We start from the raw sequence: 20,936 nt of genomic DNA, 5'->3' as shown, positions 1-20,936 counted from the left end.
GGGGGGAAATATTTGTCCTTGCCTGGGTTTAGCATGAGGGATCGGAGTCGGACATTTTGCTTTGGACAATCGTCAATGACAGGCACCGCATTGGCGGACCCGCGATCCCAGATACTTCTCAGATGTTGAACCGTGGCACCGCGCCGGAGCGCCGGCCGCGTCCGACGTCCCAGAAGCTAGCAGAGGCCTCCACAAACCATTATCTTGCCCCCAGCTCGTTGTACCTCATCACCGTTGCCCCGGGCCGTATCAAGCACGAAACCGTGTCAAATCCGCCCGGCTTCATGCATGTCTGGCTTGCCAATGGCAACAAGAGGGAGCAGATCATTAGAAGGCGATCACCTATCTTCCTGACGAAAGCATGCCTCCTCAGGGGTAAGCCCACTCATCCATCAACTCATTGCCTGCTCAGCAGCTCTTGTCTTCAGATGTTTTCTCCCTAGGTTTCATCTGTATCTCGACAATAAGAGTTGAAATACTAGTCCCTGGTTGCGCTTGGATTCTGAAACGCTGTAAATCTAAAAGACTACCTCCTGTTTTAGGTTTTCAACAATAGGAAACAGCATCCGCGGTAATTTTCAGCAGTGCTCTGTTTTTCTTTGAGGAACCAGTTGTTCTCTTGGGTCAAATCCCATCTCTGGCTGTAGTCTGGGCTTTTTTTTTCTCATCCTTTTAATTTACCCCCAGGACACATTCTGAATAACTCATCCAAAATAATTTCTGCGGTGAAAAAGATGTCCTTCCAATCAACATGGGTGCTTTTGCAAAAATGATTGAAATGCACGGCGGCGTATCGGTCTTTTATTTTCGACAGCGGTCAGCCTCGACCGGAGAAACTTTGTTGCGTGGACGGAAACGCTTGTTGTCGTTGGACGGCCTGCAGATGATAATTGGGATGTATTTCCAGCGGTGCACTACCAAGCACCTGAGGCTTTTCTCCCAATATACCTTTTTATACAAACCAAATAGCACCTTATTCCTTCATGTCTGTGTAACCCCCTTTCAATTCAGAATGCTTCCTCACCTGACTACATCCAATATTTCGTTATTTACAAGTGATATTATGTGTCGTAGCGGCACGAGGCCATCAAAACTCTGGTTAATGGGCCAATATCATCCTCTTTCTCTCATTACTGACCCCATCATTGTCAGCGATCATACGTTTTTTGCTGCGACAGATGCAGAAATGCTCTGTGGCAGAATTCCGAGTCGAAAAACCTTCAGTTTCGGTCCATCTTTTTGAATGAAATATAACACATTTTTGGTAGAGAGCAGTTTATTTTCCAAAGTTTCAAAAATACAGGCCCTCGTAAGCGCAGACAGAAATGAAATAGCAGAAATATAAGCAAAGGTACGCACGGAGAGGGTCATAGGTCGCAAACGCTTTCAAGATATTTATTACCGCTATGAAATACAACAATAAGAAAGCACAGGGGAAGAATCCCACAAACAAGCACATAAATGCAGGAAGAAAAATAAAAATGGCAAAATAGGATGAAATAGATACAAAGGTTGCAACGGCATACCAGCCAACACTGGAAAACAAAATTCAGCGAAGGAGTTTAGGGATCTTACTTTACAAATTGACAATTTGAGAGTGAAGTAAATGCACGGGGGAGAAAAGAAAATATTGACCGCCGGTCACTGCGCAGGCACTGACTGATACAGATGATCGGAACATGCCGATGTTTGGACTGCTGATTAGTCAACCCACCAATCCCGCTGCCATTATCCCCGTTTCTTACACAGATGTAGTTTTTGAGCCCTTCTCCCCCCGACGCTCGCCGCCTCCCTCCCCTGCCCCGTGTCAATCTTCTGCTGTAAAATGAAAAATGTGTCCAATATCCCAGAGACAGGGCAATAATGACTGGAAAGCAATAGAGGTGAAGCAGACAGATAGCGTCCAGCCCGTGATGGCAGCCTCTGCTGGGCTAGCACTTTTGAGCAAATAAGTTGAAAGACGCTTTTTTTTTTTTTGCTAGATATTCTCTTTTCTTTCCTCCTCCTACGCCCACTCGCTTGTCTCTTTTGGTCATCTCGCCATTTCTCAAGATTAAGTTTGCTCTATATATTATCCAGAAGAATCTATTTGACTTTTTAACGATTAGCGAGACCTTGCTGGGGTGGGAAGGCTCGCCTGTTAATTAGAATTTGCCGGGTTCAATTCTCTATCCGGCACCGTCATGCCGCTTTGTTTTGGAGCAGAAAACTTGGTGAGCGGGAGGATATTTGTTTTCCTTGATATTTCTGCTTGTTTTGAACACTTCACGGCTCAAAATTTCCATCGGGCACCGACTCGCTAAAGACAGACGGCTGAGTTTTACACTCAGGGCCGTGCAGTAAAAGCAGAATCCCTTTTTGAGGAATCTAATATACCTTCCTCTTTCTTTGGCATAGCAGCAACAGCATCAAGTATAAACCCCCTGGAATAAATGTAGCTTAGGAGCAATTGTACTGCAGGCAAGAAAGTGTGTATTGTGGGAAATGGTGAATGTAAAAGGCCATTAGGAGTCTTGTTGTGTGTATGTGTGTGTATATATGTGAGTGCACGCTCTTGTGTGTGTGTGAGCCGGCGTGGATATGCGCACGCCCGTGTGTGTGGGTGTGTGTTTGAGTCGGGGCTCGATGATGGATGGAGTGTGCTGACGTATGCTGCCCAGTGGACTGTGAGACTGGACATGGCTGGTCTCTCTCCGTCTCCCTCCATCTCTTCCTCCGACTCTCCACGTCACTCCCTTCCCGCTCCGAGGCCGAAAATACCGTGTTGCCACTGTCCGCTCTATCCTTCCCCTCTCTCCTTCTTCTGTTTTTCCTCCGTCTGCCTGTCTGGTCTTCCCCTGACATTCAGTCATGTCGCGGGGCAAGTGGCAGCTTTGAAGACATCACACACACACACACACACACACACAATCCTTTTTTTCTTAATATACCTGCTTATCATCCTCGCCAAGGGGAATGCTGTCGCGTAGCCGCGGTGATCAGTCTAACCGGTCCGCCAGACGGTTTCCGCAGTTAAGTAGAACCGAAAATTAGATTTGTAAGACGTATTGAGAGATGAAATCGCCACTGGTTGATGGAGCGAGAGGATACGCTAGTCGCTGGGTACGAGCTAACCGCTAGTCCCTTTAGCACACTCGCAGTCTGGAGAGGCCGGCTGGTTGGCTGCCTTGCTCAAGGGCACTTGAGAAACTCCGATTTTGGGAGGGGAACCCTCGGGTCCACCATACCGTGCATTTACTTGCGGTTACATGCATTCTACTCCTGGTGGTTCAATGGGCTGAGCTGAACCTGCGCTCCTCTTAGATTTGCAGATTTGTTTTCGTGTGCTATCCGAGATGGACATAATTATCGCAGATTTATTAGAATCTCCTGCTCCGGCTGACTTCGGTTACTAATGCGTGGAAAATATCTCTTCCTTTCCATCATGGATGCCACCTTTGATTTTGTCTGTCCTTGTTTCATTCCAGCCCTTCTCGTCTCCATCCACTCTTCTAATTGATTCTGGCACGCGTGCTGCTGATTTTATTTTTATTTTACCTTACCAAAACCGTTGTTATGATTTCTAGGAGAGGAAGACTTTCATGGTTTCAGGGACGTTCCTCCGATTCTCTAATCAGCAGCACTCGCTGCACAGGGAGTGTGTTGCTAGGTAACTATGCGAACCTAGTGACAGGGTTCAAATGGTGATCTTGTGTGTGCAGAGAGCTCACCGCCGCTGTCCTTATCGCAATTTGTTGTTTCGGGGGAGTCACGATGCTTTTTCTTTTTTCATATTCATTATCCGGTTCAAATGACATTTCAAGATCAATCATTAAAAAACAATGACATTTAATATGAAGTTTCCACGAATCCCAAATTGAGCTGCGACTTCCTCGGCAGCTGGAACTTTTTGGAGTGTCAGCTTGCCAACATTCTTCTCGGCGCAGCCTCCTCCTCCTCCTCCTCCTCCTCTTCCCAAGCTGTGCTGCAGCGATGGGATGCTTATGGATCAATCTGACGGTGGAGGCTCAAAATCAATACTGGAGTATGTTAGCTTATATCTGTGCCGCATTTGCCTGGTAATTGTGTTTGTGACCTTATTCATTCTTTCGGGACTTGCAGCAATAGTTGAGCAATGCAAAGCGTTTGTCCCTGCAGAGCTGCGAATGTTTGTGTAGAATGTAGACGCACTGACACAATGACGGTGTCAGAACTCACAAAGACCACGTCTCCGAGCAAAGCGCACCAGTATCTCTCAGGCCTGCATTTCTCAGTGCATTCAGCCTGAAGCTTCGCGAGCAGGGCAAAAAAATTGGGTGTTTTTAGGGGACGTCAATCGCAATTGACCGGTTATTTATGAATAAACCGCCATTACATCCTGTTTGACCGTGATTGACCGTGATTCTCCATGATGTTAATTTTGCAGCGGGGCATGGCTCAGTTTTTCGAGCGAATTTCTCGGAGCTGAAAGTTTGTGGCGTGATTCCCGAGCTGCTCCTAGCCTTTCAAAGTGTTGTTAAGCAAGATGCTGAACCCCTCGCGCCCCCCCGAGCACCGCTAAGTGCCTGCCCAGTGCACGATGGGCTCCATGCAGAGGATTATCAACCTGTGCGGGATTATTAAAGCACTCAAAAATCTCCCCCCAAATGTTGTTTATTTTCTGTAGGATATTGTCATCTTAATGTATTCTCTAATATTGTGGCACCGGATAACATCAGCGACCAGGCATCTCGTCAGCATGCGGCAAACAGGAAGCGACTGTTTAGATCCAAACACAAGTAAAGCAGAAATCATTTCACCTGGGGTTTTTGCAGCCGTAGCATTGGATGAGGCCGCCGCCGCGCCGTCCCCGTTCTGTGATAATACATAGGCTTACTAATCGATGCCGCTTTTAGTATTTGCCAAGTGTAAAATGAGAGGCATCCGGACCACGTCCCACGAGCAATGTCACACACGGACTGTCGCCATACACAACACCGAGTTGTGTTTGTAGAGTTTGCAAAAGTTTGACTTTTAGGGAAACACTCACCGGCTGGAGCTGCATTTCAGAGGGCTTTCAGAAGAAGATGATCATATACGGTCCATAGTTCCGCCTTATGAACCACAACATTACCAGTGGTTTCCTTCTCACAAAGAACATTAGCGCATATCAACCATCAGCGTCCGTTTCCCGCAGGTTCGACTCGGAGAAGGCCCGGGTGTCCGTGCAGTCTGAGGCCGAGACCAAGCGTCATGTCCAGGAAGAAGTTTCCAAGATCCTGTCGGCGGAGCGGGCCGCAGCCCAGGAAAGCCTCCAGCAGGCGGTCATCAGGGAGAGGATCGCCACCGAAGACGAGAAGCTCCGCGCTCAGATTCTTGTGAGTCTCTGGCCCTGCGCCACTCATATATTCCCGGTTCTTTTGTCCAGGCAGACAATTCGTCTCTCACAGTTCTTCCCATAAATCTGCATTACTCTTTCATGAGTATTGCACTGCGTGTGCAGATCACCGAGGGCCGTTAAGAACATCCCTTCACACTTACAGCATGAGACGATAACGCAGAAAGTCTATAAAACAATCCATGGGCTGCGTCTATGACAAACCAAAGCAGAGCTACCATCAGCTTTACCGGCCAAGTCTGACCGCACATGCAAGAATTTTACTCCGGTTGTCTGTCACACCTTCAGCTGACGAGAACGGCGACAACGGCGTTTCACACAATACAATCATACAAGGTGCAGTGGGGTGCAATAATATAGAAAATTGTTGGAGAGCTCAGAGTGATAGATTAAATGTGGGTAAGGTGACGGTAGAAATACAATATGTATATTATTTACAGCATGGGTGTGTATCACAGTATGAACAGCGTGTATATAAAGTATGTCTTTTATTATATGTCACAGTAGGTACTGTGTGTATTTATACAATATTTATAGTATCTAAAGCAGGTAAGTGGATCAAAGTATGTATTCTGTACATATACAGTATGTAACATGTCTGTATAAACAGTAAGTAACGTCAATGTGTGGAGTACGTGCAGTGGATAGGTGTGTGTGCGTGTGTGCGTGTGTGTGTGTGTGTGTGTGTGTGCGCACGCGCCATGAGCAGCAGATAGTGACAGTGTGTGGTGAAATGAGATGATAGAACGCCTCCATCTTTTAGAATGTGACGATCAGGTACAGGTGTTGTTGTAAGTGTGTGTGTGGTGTTTTGGTGTGATTGGTGTGTTCAGTGAAGTGATGCCTTGTGTGTGGCAGGTCTGGCTCGGAGAACGGGAGAACAGGTTGTGACAAATGTCAGGGCATTTGAGTGTGCGAGGAGTAACTCATCGATACCTTTTGACTTTTTCCACCCGGAAGTGACCACACGTGTTTCTGAAAGCTGTGGTTTTTGCTGTATGCGGTTTCATATCTTATCCCGTTGCGTAAGCACCGTATGTCTCTCCACTCTGCTCCGTGATGGAAAGCCGAATGCCGTCATTTCCCCTAAATTGCCGTCGTAAACATTTTTCAGATGAGAATTCTTTGACACGCATGCACACACAGACGAGCATTTATTGTTTTGAGGAGGGAAAAAAAAACAACAAAAAAAAAGCAGACCTTTTTCCCTGGAGTGAGACTGGTGTTTACAAACCTACGCTATTGATTATATAGCTCATTTCACACACTCATCGGCGTAATAGAAAAATGAATCATTTTGTTGAAAGGGAGAGAGAAAGAGAAACGCGACGGAGTGTTGACGCGATTTCATGCCGCAGGACAAGTGCACGAGGGAGCCCTCATACGGAACGGCGACCGCATCGAAAGAAAAGAGGTGCAGAGAGAGAGAAAGATGGTGACGGAAGAAGACGCATGATGTGCTCGTCCCTTCAACATGAATCAAGCCATTTCTGACGAAGGCTTCCCGTCATTTAATTTACATTTTTCATTGCAAGGAAGACGGGACAAATGAGGGGAGAAGGAGGGAACGGGGATGGGGGTTTAACGTCTGCTTTCTGTAAAATATGGATTCCTGAGTGGTAGGTTGCGCATTTCGTTGCGCAGCCAGTACCTCCGAGAAATGTTGTTCCTCCGTTCCATGAAAGTTTTGGTTTTTAGCCCCAAGGCTAACCCAGGGCCATCAGCCGCCTTGGAATCTGCTGATCAGAAGTTCTGCAGGACCCGTGTTTTTCCGCGCCGCGCATAAAAACGTAACGCAGCCTGTGCTTCGCTTCGGTTTCCGTCACATGAGCGGAGGTCATTTGAGAGTACGGCGAGAGTAATGACACGTTCCCAAATGAAAACAAGTCTGCGGCTCACTGATGGCCCCGCATATTCCCTGACATCGACCCGCCGCGCCTCCCGCTGCCATTCCTGGTTGCCTTCTATTAGTTTCTCTGCTAATAGCCATTAGTGTCTCTTTGCACTCCCGTGCAGTTTTCATCTCCACTAGACGTTTGAGAGATGTTACTTCGGGGATGTAAATAACACACTGCTCATTTTTCTACTTCGGTCCGGAGCTATGTCTAGCTAACGCAGTCACACACAACCCGGTGCAATTTAAAAGGTTCTCCTGATGGAACGAGCTACAAATCACACCAAATGATGAGTCGCTTGCGGTGGAGGGTGGGAGGTTCATGCACGGCCTGCAGACAGAAGCCGCCTGAGCATCGATACTCGGCTAATGATTCAGATGAGTTTTGCTGAGGCCGGTACAAACCGGGCGGGTTCTTCTTAAGGTTTGCACGAGGCACATATTCTACAGCACGCACTTGAGCCTGATGTGAGTTGTACGGTGACGAGGTTCAGGAGACGTCATCGCCCATCATCTCAGCCCTCTTTTACTCTTTACTGAACAAAGTATGTCGTAACTCACGAGATATTTTGCTAGCTAGGATGTTTTCGGTTTACTCATTTTTTTCTCATCCTCCTGGACACTGCAGTGTTTTATAGAATCTGATCGATTTATTACTGTAGAAGGAGGGCTTTTCGCATTATTTGTTTGTTTGTGTAATGTGAAACCCAAGAATGTACAGTATCTAGGTTCCCGTGTTGTGCTTTTCTGCCGCTCGGACCAATTGCTTTGTCATTTAACCTGCATAATGTGCATCGCCGCGTTTATTGGTTATTTCTGCCCTTATGGAGAGCCTCTCTCATCCATGAAAAGCCTCTGTGTTGGTTATTCAACAAATTACATTTACATTGTTGTAAAACACATGAGCGTCAGTAATTTGAAGATGAAATTGGTTCGGATTGCGGAGGAAAAAAAAATCAATAAGTTGATCGCGAACGAGCTCCAGGGAGAGGTCGAGGTCTGCGGCGCTGAGCACATAATGTGATGGCTGATTGAGCTTTCAGAGTTGATTTGTTCAGTCGCTTCTCCTTGCACATTTGTTAACGCTATTTTTTTTTTTTTTTATTTTCTTCTGCACTCTTTCGTGTCTCAGCATGAAACCGTGGGATTAAATCATAATTTCATGTTCACTTGTTTGTCTCAGTCAGCATTGATAACGCGACTGTTCCCAAGTGCTGAAATTTAATCATTCGAAAGGATCGTTGAAAAACCTGCTGACACTCCTGAAACTGCTCGGTTCGTCCCGCGCGACCGTCGCCACTTAAAATGACTCCTAATTTAGCGCAAAACGACGGCGAGAAATCCAGACAAGGCAGCTCATGAATGCGTTGATGATCCAATTGCACCTGTAAGTGCAGATGGCCCTCAACGGCGGCATCTCTTCTGTTGTTTCTTCGCCGCCGTATTGATTGGGCTCGCTCGTGGCGGCGCAGGTCGCGGCGAGCAGCAGGCCGCCATTCATGGCCTCCCTCTCTGCACACGCAGTGCAGGAGCCGTGTCAGGCTCATATCTGCAGCCGTGGTAGCGGCGACCTCCTCCGCCACCGCTGCAGTCTATGCTGCAAGACACGAGCGTGAATGTCGGCCCCGGGTGTGATCAATGTTTGATTTCCGCTCAATCCTTAATGCGTACTGGCTTCTGATTTTTGTCGCGTCGAGCAGCTCGCCGCTTTTGTGACTCGCATCAAGAGCGGATCCGGCAAATCGAAGGGCCGTATTCTGAAGCGAGCCGAATTCGCCGTGAAATCCGAGCGAGGGCCGGGCCGGCGCTCTAATTAATCTTCGGCGTTTCGCTTCAAACCAAAGCAGATGGCGCGCGTTAGTCACCAGAACTCAACTCCAGCAGCCTCCATTAAAATAGATATCTCGTCCTTTTGTTTTTGGCGAGGACATCTCAAATAAAGACAAGGTGTAACTTACACTTTCAATCATCATAATCGAGGTTAATGTGTGACAGAATGGCGAGGCAGTGTTTCCGAGCCCCGCATCCGTCAACGTTGACGCCGAACCGCGGTACGTATGCGGTTCAAAGCAGCCTGGTGGGACGGCTTGTCCTTCAGGCTTCCCCACCACCAGTCACTCCTCTCTCTGTCAGACTGACTGGCAGTAGCCAACTAGCTAGTCCGCCAGTAATTGAAACTTCACACAAGTGCTGGCAGGGGTGCGTGTTGTCAGTCATTGTTGCCGGGTCCTGTTGTCTGAGGGGAAGCATGTTCGGTGTCAGAGCACACACATGTTCTGCCACTCAGGAGAAAAGCGGTGGGTGCAGAGAGAAAAAAAAAAGGGCCGGTCTATGCGCAGGAATTTAATGCTGACTTTGGATTTCTGCATTCACGCTGCCGCAGAAACCATTCTGAAGTTCACTGGAAGTCATCTCTGACTGAATGTTTATCGTTTCCATTGTAGTGTCTTTTTATGAGTTGTGTACATATCCATGGCAGATTAGCTCGCGTGCTAATAGCGATCATCTCTGAACCAAAAGCCCCCGGTTCGATTCCAGAGCCCCTCCAAGCTGGTTGATGTGCTGTTGAGTGGGACACGGAAGCCTTGACTGCTCCCAGGGTGCTGACAAGTAATTTCACTGATGTTCTGATACTCCAGCGCAGGGGTCAGGAACCTATGGCTCTTCTGGTGATGCCATATGGCTTCCAGACAATTTCGAGTTGAAAAAGAAAAACAAAAGTTTGGAACTGATTTTTAAAATACTTGTGATATTTCTTCATAATAATTTTAGGGTTCGTTGGAGAAAGTTGATTCGCTGTGGCGACCCCTGAAGGGAAAAGCCGAAAGAAGAAGAAGAAGATTTCCTCATAATACTGTGTCATTTTAAAGTAAACAGAAATGAGTTCTGAAGATAAATTTCACGGGTCACCCGTCGGTCGGGTTGGGAACCGTTGGCTTCCGAGCACGTCTGGGTCGTTGTAAAGGTGATGAAATTAATTTTATCAAATAGCCAACTTCTTTATCGGCATCAACCCTCGTAACGGAAAAGACGGCGACAAAGAAAAAAAAGACGATGATTACCGTGCGTTCCAGGCTGCGTGGACGGAGGAATTTGCATTTGGATCTGCGGCGTGTCTAATATGCTATGATAAAATTGCATAGATGAAATGGTCAAATATAAAGCCGCACTTCGAGCAAATCCATGCAGCACCAGAAGTTGCACTAAAAGTAAGACATATTGCATTTTTTGTGCGTTAAAAATACTATATGGCTCTCGATGAAACATATCAAGAAATATTTGGCTCTTATGGCTCTCCCAGTCAAAAGGTTCCTGACCCCTGCTCTAAATGAAGGGTATTTGTCCTTTCAGATAAATACATAAATTCTTGCTGTAACTGTGGTTTTGTATGAGGAGGTCTGGAGCATGTTTGACTGGTGCAGGACATGTATGCAAACTGTGAGACAGTGGTGAGGTGTGACAGATTGTTTCAAGGTGGAGGTGGGAGAACATCAGGGGTCAGTTCTGGGCCCCTTCTTGTTCGCAATGGTGATGGTCAGGCTGACAGTTGAGGTTAGACAGGAATCTCCTTGGACCATGATCTTTGCAGATGACATTGTGATCTGTAGTGAGAGCAGGGAATAGGTGGAGGTATGCTTCGGAAAGGGAAGAGATGAAGGTTAGTCGCAGCAAGACAGAATATATGTATGTGAATGAGAGGAACCCAAGTGGAGCGGTGAGGCTACAGGGAGTGGAGGTGAAGAAGGTGGAGGATCTCAAGTACTTTGGGTCGAGAGTCCAGAGCAATGGAGAGGGTGGAGAAGAGGTGAAGAAAAGGGTCCAAGCAGGTTGGAAGCGAAGAAAGTGTCTACAAGACAGTGGTGATACCAGCCATGCTCTATGGTTTGGAGACAATGGTGTTGAAGAGACATAGGAAGCAGAGCTGGAGATGTTTCGGTTCTCTTTGGGAGGGGGGGATGGATAGCATCAGGAATGAGTCCATCGGAGGGACGGCACATGTTAGATGTTTTGAAGAGAAGGTCAGACTGAGATGGTCGGGTCACGTACAGATAGGTGGTCGCTGGGTATGTTGATAGAAGAATGCTGGGGTTTGAGCTTCCAGGCAGGAGGTCTGGAGGAAGACCAGAGAAGATTTATGGAAGAGGTGAAAGAGGACACGAGGTTAATTGGTGTGAGAGGAGGATACAGAGCATAGGGTTGGATGGAGAAGGTCGATTCACTGTGGCAACCACTGAAGGGAAAAGGCCAAAGGAAAAGAAGTTATTAATTCTTGCCGTATATCCTGATACACAATCCTCTTTTAAAGCAAAATGTATTTGTTTTGAATCGTAATAAAAATAACATAGCATCCATAGGCTTTTATTTGTAGGAGCGGCGACCCGAATTGCCCCGTATAAACAGTAAGTATATTTCCAAAGAAAGTCTCTCAATGCTGACAAAAACAAAGACATCCGGATCATTATCTTCGTTCCAACGCCGATGCTCCCCATGCATTAGCGACATCGCCCTCTCTCTCGCCTAATGACTGTCTCCATCATTTGGATCGTCCCGAGTCCTTTTCTCGAGAGGAGCGATTTAATGAGCCCGCGGCCTGCACTTAGGAAGAAGATTGTCTGAGTCGCTCACGACACCCTTATCAAGGAATCCAACTTTCCGAAAGTGCCTTATACCGGTATCATTTTTTAGCCGGTGTGCTCGGGTGGTCAGCGCGACCGTCGTGGAACCGAAGGTTTGGTTCCTGAGCTTCCCCAAGCCCAGGGGTCGCAACCCACGTCTGATGCTGCTCCCTGTGCACATTAGAATGTATTTTATTGCGGTATATTCATTTCTAAAACGTCATTTTAAATTTGGCGATGTTGTAACATCTGAATAAAATGTGTTAAAATATTTTTGTCGCTCTTAATAAACAGCTGCACATGCCAGTAAAAGGATGACCAATGCTGTCGGTGCAGCGTTTAAGTTTGGCTTTTTTTTCCATAAACACAAGAAGGGCTAAAATAGACAGAGTATTTTCTTCAAAGTAACCTTCAATGTTTTTTCAGAGTTCAAAATGTTTTGTTTGTGGAAATGTCATTTGGTTTTCTCTGCAGTTGTTCATTGCGACACATTTGGTTTATACAGGACTGTCTCAGAAATCAGAATATTGTGATAAAGATCTTTCTCTTCTGTAATGCAATTAAAAAAACAAAAAAATCTTTTTCATGATATTCTAATATTTTGAGATAGGATTTTGGGGTTTTCTTAAGATGTAAGCCATAATCAGCAATATTAAAGTAATAAAAGGCTTGCAATATTTCAGTTGATTTGTAATGAATCCAGAATATATTACTTTTTTTTTTTGTTGTAATTGCAGTACAGAAGATAAAGAACTTTATCACAATATTCTAATTTTCTGAGACAGTCCTGTCCATTCAAAGGGTTTATTGTCACATGCACAGCGCAGAAACATGTTTCCCTCCACTGTGAAATTCCTACTTTGCTGTCCGCAGTGCATTTGGATACATGGCATAAAGGCGAAAAAATAAATATCACGTGCTATGCCGTGTTAATTCATTTTAAATTTCCAAAGGCTTGCGTGGCTCCCGGTGTCTTTACCGTGGGGAAACGTCTCAAGGGGCTCGGAGTGGTGAAGGTTGCCGAGCGCTCATGTCGTTGAGCAAGATCCGAAACCCCCGACTGCTCGGGATTCGGCCAGAAATGTAACTTTTTCTGTCCGGCTGTCTCTGGAATATTTGTTTTTCCCTAAAACTTTGATAAGGTTGTCTTATTTGCCACGAGTGGTCGCCCAGATCCCAAGGTGGACTAATTACAACTTGGCGGTCAAAGGTAAAGGTTGTTCTGAGCGCAAGGAGCGCGATTTTGCCCTAAGACAAATATTCAAATGCCAGATGTAGCACACAAGTCCAACAGTGTTGACTAGTGAAGTGATGAAATTTGACTTCCAAAAGTTACAAGGTTTACCTTGCTTTGAGGTTTGTTAGTTAATTGCCCCGTTGCTAAAAACGTTTGCCATCTCAATGATGCTTTAATTGGAGTAATGCTCCCCGAGCTCCTTCTCTGCTAAAAAAAAAAAAAAAAAGGCACAAATCTTCTCTAGTGTTGTTTTCAAGTCCGATTGGCAAAATTAATTTGGAAGCATAAAATTTATGGACAGAATAGCACATTTACAACCTTGTATTCCGGTTTTGGTTCCGGAGGCCGAGGTACGACACCCAGATTTACCGGCGTGTGGTATGAACAAGTCATGTAAGCCATCCATTCAAAGTTTACCCCCATCTATCAGTTCACACCGATATGATTTAATGAAATTATAGACTTCCATTATCCTCCCCTCTTCTTGATTTTCACCGCCTCTGCACCCCGCTGAGCCAAACCGTCCCAGCGGTCAATCAATCACTGGGCCCGGCAGTCCACCCAGATCAGGCTCCGACCCGAAGGCACAATTTTCAATCCCACCCGGGGGTCATCAATCTTCCCGAGCTCTGAAACGTGGCCTGGATGGGCTCCGCCGGCGGCTGCCGTGGTGCCGCCTCTTTAAATATTGTTGTTCAAAACATAAACTGTTCACGTTCATCTCTTTTTTTTTTTAATGCTTTTCAGCAAACCGTCTGAATCGCAGCAAGCCCACCTTTACAAGCTGGCCAGTTCATTTAGCCGTGAAGTGTTTACGTTTTTTTTTTTTTTTTAGAGCCGCTCGGGTCGTGCAGTTTTGAACAGGTGCGATGCTACCGAGTGCTAAAAACCAAGGCAGCGTCTGATAATCGCTACGTATGACGCTGATGACAGTGACATTTGTGTTGCATACAATTTACTTACTCCAGACTAAATGTCAAATGGCATGATATTCATGATGATTTTCCACAGAGGTGCTCCCTAAGTGGACCCTGCAGCAACCCGTGGCAGAAGCTTGGAAAATGATGATGGTGATCAAACAAATGTGATCCTTGTGGCGGCAAAGGGGGAGAATCGGTTTTCCGCCATCCGCACCCTTTCCGGTGGATGTATCGTCCCGGAGCGGATAAAAAACCGACATGACAGCGAGGAGAATCCGCAAAGTCGGGTAGCCTTGTCATTTGTCTAACACGGAGGACTTTTTACGCAGGGGTCGTCGAGAGCCGTCACGGCGGATCTTTTGGTCGTAGAGCGGTCGTATCTTTGTATCTTTGTTGTAGACATGTAGTCTGAAACCGCATCCGCGAACCGGTGCAAACCCAGACAGTCTGAAGAGATTATCCGAGGGTGAGTCGCTCACTGTGCACGCCGATGCAAGGAGAATGTGTTTGACTGGAAGGAAGGAAGGAAGGAAGGAAGGTGCTGAGGCATTCTACAAACTTCTCCAGGCTCCTCCCGCAGGAGGTTCACTGGAGACCCTAAATTGTCCAGAGGGCGAATGATATGCTGGACACTCCAGCAGTCCCCTGACGACAGGATCAGCAATATGGAGAATAAACAAACGAACAAATGAACGAATGAATGAATGAATGAATAAATATGCAGATTAGGTGAAATGTCGCGACGGTGATTGACTTTGGCGTCGCGTCTGTCCCTCTGTTTCTACATCTGCGGCGCGACGCCCCTTGCCATTCAGTGACACGGTGTCGCCCGATTATTCCAGCGCCGCTTCCTAAGCGAGGGATGAATTAGCGCACTGCGAATATTTGTTTGCACCTGAACCGACATGCACACACACACACACAAACACACACACACTGTGACCGACGTGTTAGCGCCCCTGAAGAAAATCATTACTTACTTTTCCTTAAACTGTGTTCTATTTGATGCTTGGCTGGTCTGAAAATGACTTTGAGTAAAGCTCCATGTTTTTAATGCCCCCCCCAAACCTATTCTGCTCACCCCTGTACTCCTCTCCCTTCCAATCCTCTAAAAACTGCAGTCTCCAGCAAACGTGCGGCTTTTTACTTGAATCTTGTGTACTTCAGTCGCACACTGTTGCATTTCAGATACAGACGACTGGACCGGGCTGATAATGGGCCTACAATTTAATTTCCCAGGTATTAAAGGAGACTTGCTGGGTTTTGAATTGGTGTCCCTTGGTGGTATTAAAAATACTTTAAAAAAATAATTAAAGAAATAGAAATAAAGTTGCTTTTTCTCTCAACTTTTTTTTTTTTTTTTCCCTGCACATCACAGACTATGGAGGGGATTCGGGGGGAGAGAAGGTCCAGGGTATTTTCTTTTGAGTGAGATAAAGAGCTGTGGTAGTACACCGATTTGCATATGTCTGGGATTTACTGGGGCCGCGAAGGGAAAACGTGCATCCAATCTTTGACTCCGTTTCTCTGAGCCGCTACATGCTGAGCTTGTCGCAACAACGGGATTTAAGCGGGCCGCGTGTTTTTGTGTTTGGCCGATTGTGTCCGGTCGGGGGTTGCGTGGCTCGCAGCGCAGGTTTGCTTCTTATCTTCCGCCTCAGATTACATATGTCTGAGCGTAGATGGGGACCGTGGCATGATATAAGATTAGCGTAGTTCTTTCTTTACTTTGGAGAAAAGAGACCCTGCGGGTTCAGCACTCGGACGCACAAAATCTTGCGACTGGCCTTCGAGTTGTCCCTGGCCACGCGCGAGGGAGCGCGCAGGGTCGGCGGCGGTCCGAGCCTGGCGTCCGGAGCCCAGGCGACCCTGGCGGCGGTGCCGAGGGACGCCGAGGGACGCCGGGGGACGCCGGCTCTGCTGACGCGAATCGACCTCGTGCGGCTGGACTCCCCAGATGTCCAAAGTGAGGAGCGTACGTTCCTTGAACTTACATCGTTTCCAGTGGGCGCCGGGGGTGGCAGAAGACGCGCACACACTCTCTTTGATACATAAACTCAAGATGGCCTTTCCTGTTTTCAACTTTCCTGCGTCCTCGCTGAATAAAATAGAGAGACTCTGCTGGGTTCGTGCACGGGTTCGCTTGCGAGTGGCCAGCTAAGGTAACAAGTCGGATTATGACGGAGGATCTGGACGCCGCTTCGCTGCCGTTCAAATACTCTTCTTTACAAACTGCATTTCATACTGTGTGTTTTTAGAGATACCCCTGCTGAAAATGTCCGCCTTCCCCCAAATCAATGTGACAAATAGATTTTCTCTTTTGGTTCTCAAACCTCTAAAAGCTTGTATTTACAAAAAAAAAAAAAAGAAGCTCATCAGCAACATCTATTTCCAGAAATCATGGCCTGGTTATCCAGGAGAATCCACAGACTTTGTTATGAGCAGGATTGTGTGGAAAACTTTCATGTAAGAGAAATAAAAGTTCTTTGCGAAACTGCTGACAGGAAAAACTCAATTCAGTCCCTCTTCTGCTGGAGAGAAAGCAGACATCACTGTGGCTGATATCTGCAGAATTCAGCAACGCACAACAAAACCGTCTGGTGGGATAAATAGCGCTACAGGCAAGAGTGGGGAAAAATGTTTTTTGATTTTTCGGTGAACTGTCCCTTTATGATAAGAAATACCTCCTCCGTCCTGACATTGAGAGCAGGGCTCCCTCAAGGGGACGTGCCGAGGCCGCCGCTCAACCGGCTTATCACACAAAACATTTCATTTTTTTTCCTCCCCGCGACACGTCGAGGGTTGACTCAGAGGGACGAGCCGCGCCATTTTGGCGGCGCGGCGTGCCGACGACATCCTGACCCCGAGCGTCCGGAGAGAGACGGCGAGTACGCAGCAGCGGCGGCGGCGGCGGCGGCGGCGGTCAAACAGCACGCCACATTATCGGCCTCCCGAGCCCTTCACTTGACCAGCTGCAGTTTAGCCGTCGCCTGCAGAGGGCGCTCCCAACGCCAGGGGCGACCCTCCCCTCCATGCGTGAACGCAAGGCGTCCCACGTTCTCCTCTACCCGTGTCCAAATCAGTATTCATGTCAGCGCGCTCACCGTCGCTGTTTATAAGTTCATAGAAGAGTCAAAAAGGGCTCATAAATGGCGGATTACGTCTTTCTGCGGTCTTTGTCGGCATCTAAGCGTGGGGCGAGTTCTGCCGTTGTGCCCAGAGGGGGTGAAACTATGACAGATAGAAAGAGCTGACATCAATAATTAAGGAAGGCCAGTATATTGGTCACTGAAACACTATATTTGCCTCTTAATGAGATTACATTTTCGATTTAATGGGGATTTATATGGGCTTTTTAAGCGTCGGCCGTCTTGCACGATGGGAGCCGAGGGCCGAGACACCCGGAAATGACAACTTGAAAATCACGTCCGAGCCGTGACTCGGTAATTCCACTTTACAGAAATGTGAAGTAATCGTTATTTTTTTTTTGTTTGTTTGAAAAAGCATCCGTCGTGTGCGATTTGTAGGCCTTTATGACTTCCTGTGGGTGCGTGGCTTCTTTCTCCTCCGATTAAATAGTTGTTTTCTGCCCAAAGTCAACCTAAATAAGCAGAAATAGTCTCTGCACGCCTCCCTCCTCGAACGTTTCTTGTTGACATTGCACATTATACGTCCGCTTCCTCTCCCCTCTCGCGGCTTTATAATTGCCCTCTCTCGTCTTGGCCCGAGTCCACGGCCGTCATGCTTTTACGTACTGGCGGCCGTACCTTTCGCCCCTGCCCGGGGTGCGGTGCCAGTTTGCGGGTTAGAGAGGAGGTCAGATTGTAATTGGCAGGGCCGGTGGCTGGCACTCTCTCCGCCAGGCCCTCACCCTGTCGGCTAATTGGCACGGCGAGTGGCCGGCAGCGGGGCCGGGAAAAGGCAGCAATCCGATTGATGGATGGATACTAGTGTCAGGAAAGGACCGCTCTGACAAGAGTGCTTGTACAGTCAATTTACCGCTCCGGTCTCGATGGGCGGTGTATATATTTATGTATGCCTTCCTTTTGAGTTTTTCTTTTTTTTTTTTTGTATCGTTTTTGAGGACTGACAAGAAGCATTGAGCTCTGAATAATGATTGCCTTTGACACATGCAGACAGCTAATTACGGCGTCGCTCTCGGTATCAGTTGTCTCCTCGTCCATATTTTCTCACTTTGTACTCGCGAAGGCAACAAGTGATTTACAGCCATCATCACGGTGGCCTGTAACCGACTTTGTCAGAGACGTGTCTTACGGGAGGAAGAAAGCCAGAAATGACGGACGCGCGTCATGATTTCACTGCCGTTATGGAGGTTTTTATGGTATGTTGAAATATTTAAATTGAGATGAATGTCGCTCACATTTCTATCACCGCAGTGCTCGTCCCGTGACGGTATTCCTGCGGTATTTTATTTTTATTTCTTTTTGTTTAAACTCCTGCCTTTTATCCCACTTGATGTATCCGAGAGTTCAACGATACATCTGCAGACTTCAAGTCAAGGGTTATGGATGAGCTCTGCTTGTCAGGCAGCAGCCTCTCTTTCACACCACACAAAGTTTTTGCAGTTCTTAGGAACTTTTCAGGAAGGAGACAGCAGAGGAACTTGGACCCTGCCCTCCTCGAACCATCTAAGCTCCTACTCCGAAGCGGGATCTTCTTGCAGTTCCACAGGAACTCAGACGTGATGGTTGAACGGTGGAACTCCCCCATGGGCGGATCCTTCTTGTTTGCTGCAGAGCGCCATTTCTAAAACCTGTCCTGGTCACAGCTCGGATGTTTTCTCGGACAAGGTGGACAGAAGCGGCGAGAAATGGAGTGACGAAGGGGTCCAGGATCTTCTGTCCTACTACTGCTATTCCAGGGCTCGCAGAAGGACATGTCCATGCATTCCAGAATAAGTGTGGAGTGCAGGGAGAAGATAGAAACACGCCAGCCATCTGATGGTCCATGGACATATCTCACTGAACCATGTGGCAGCTTCACCTCCACGATGTCCACATTGTCTTCCTCTTCTTCTTCACTGGTTTGTCTTTGAGCGTGGAGCTAAAGGTGCATCTCTCACAGATCCCTACCGTGGACCCTCAGCACCTGTGGGAACGCAGAACTAAAAGGTCTGCAGGAGGAGGATACTTCCTGGAACCACTTTCAAGCTGGACACTTCTGAGAAGGAAGGGTTCTGGCTAAAAGCATCCTGAGGAAACAGCACATCAGTCCCAGAGGTTACCTTTTGCAGGTTACTTCTGAAGCTGCAGTGGACAGAAGCTGGCCTCCAGTTTAGCCTGAATTGGTTAGTTTGGGGTTAGTGCACGGGATCTTCAATCTAACCAAGGTAGTGCAATGGTTTGACAGATTTTCTTGTGTGTGTGTGTGTGTGTGTGTGTGTGTGTAGCTCACCACAGTAGACATGTAAGGTGTGTAAAATGACAGTTGTTTTCTTTCTCTGTCTTTGTTTTTCCTGGCGCAGCCTTGAGCCTTGACAGGACGGGGTATTAATAAGGGTCTATGGAAGTGAGCGTTCTGCTGAGCAAATGGTGCTGGAGGGAGAGATTTCGATCGAACCGCGAAAAGCGCCCGAAACGTATGGGGGGAACAAAGATAAGAGTCAAGTAGGCAGTGAAGAGCAGAAAATCTGGGTGAGATATTAGAGAGGCGAGACAATGGAGGGATAAAAAAGATAGGGGGAATAAATAGAGGCACTTGGAAAGAGCAGACAAGATAGAAAGAGATATTGATTTGTGAGTCAGTTTTCAAAACAATCTCACAAACTCCAATTAGGAAACAAACCCGTTCCAAGGCAACACTTAAAAGTGTAAACTTTAAGCAGATGTCAATTGACCTTTTGTAAAAACAAAAAAAAAAAAAAAAAAAAGTGGTCACACAGGAGATTGTTTCCAAGGGGGTAAAACTGAAATTGGGATTTTTTTTTTTTTTTTTTTTTTCCCGCTCATTAACGAGTGATTACAAACATGGCGTGGAGAGATTTTCAAGAAGAGTCAACATCAAACTGTCTCTTTCATTCCATCTGCTCGCCGTTGCATGTTTTCATCTGGCGAGCTCATTTGATCGGAGGTGACCGTGAAGCTGCCGGTACGCCAGCGATAGCCTGATAGCCGAGGTGGACGCCGGACCCCCTCCCCGCCAGACCGGGCCGGCAAGGACCTCCCGCCGCTCGGGAAAATGAATATGCATAAAGTACAAACGTACGTGCACAGAAACGTACGGCGTCACCAAAGGCGACGCACACATCAGGATTGTGAGGCGGAAGTTTTATCTATTTATCCTTTAACTGTCACCGTCATCAGAGGGTCTGATAAGGAGTTCACTGTATGTCCGTCCTGTTTGTTATTGAACGCCAGGACGAGAAAAAGAAATGGAATCCGGTGCAGGAGTGTGATCTTTTTGCAGAGGAGAGGTTGCGGAGCGAGGCGCGTGATTGGTTGTGACGACGCCTGAAGGAAAAGGCGAAGAAGACGCGTGAATTCTTCTCGGAGGCAGATTGAACCGGACGCGTCCGCGGGGTCCGATATCAACCATCCGAACCGTCAGTCTTTCCACCTTTGCACGTCCTCCCCTTTCGTCTTTCTTTCTACATTCCTCTCGCCCTCCTCCAGCCGTCGCTGGGTCCGTCTCTTGTCTCCATCACTTCTCTCTCTCGCGTTCACTTTGCTCTCCAGGGACATCTGTTGTCCAAAGGCGGTACGCCTCCCTCCACTTTGGGGTCCTTCACCGTGTCCTCTGCCGTCAAGCGCAGGGCTTTTCCGCCCAGAGCGAATGCACGCCGGCGTTCTCCGCGCTTGTTTTCGTTCCTCCCCCGTCTTCCGTTACTCCCGCCGCTCACTTGTGAGCACTGGATGCCGGCAGGAATTGTAAATGAGGGGGAGATGGATTTCCG

General features: G+C 47.3%; 1 protein-coding gene across 7 annotated transcripts in view; it reads left to right on the top strand.

Annotated features, from left to right (window-relative positions):
- chchd3a (coiled-coil-helix-coiled-coil-helix domain containing 3a) overlaps positions 1–20,936 on the top strand; it is a 78,004-nt gene that overhangs the window by 14,711 nt on the left and 42,357 nt on the right. For all 7 annotated transcript variants that reach the window (XM_086147314.1, XM_086147313.1, XM_086147312.1 and 4 more), the window contains one exon: positions 5,156–5,336. In XM_086147314.1, the coding sequence (XP_086003440.1) occupies positions 5,156–5,336 (181 nt within the window). The remainder of the gene's footprint in view (positions 1–5,155; positions 5,337–20,936) is intronic.

Source organism: Fistularia commersonii, chromosome 5, assembly GCF_037954325.1.
Source record: "Fistularia commersonii isolate RoL2024-O1a breed Wild chromosome 5, RoL_Fcom_v1.0, whole genome shotgun sequence".
Lineage (NCBI taxonomy): Eukaryota > Metazoa > Chordata > Actinopteri > Syngnathiformes > Fistulariidae > Fistularia > Fistularia commersonii.
The sequence above is the reverse complement of the archived record's forward strand: the minus strand, read 5'-3'. Positions and strand labels throughout refer to the sequence as shown.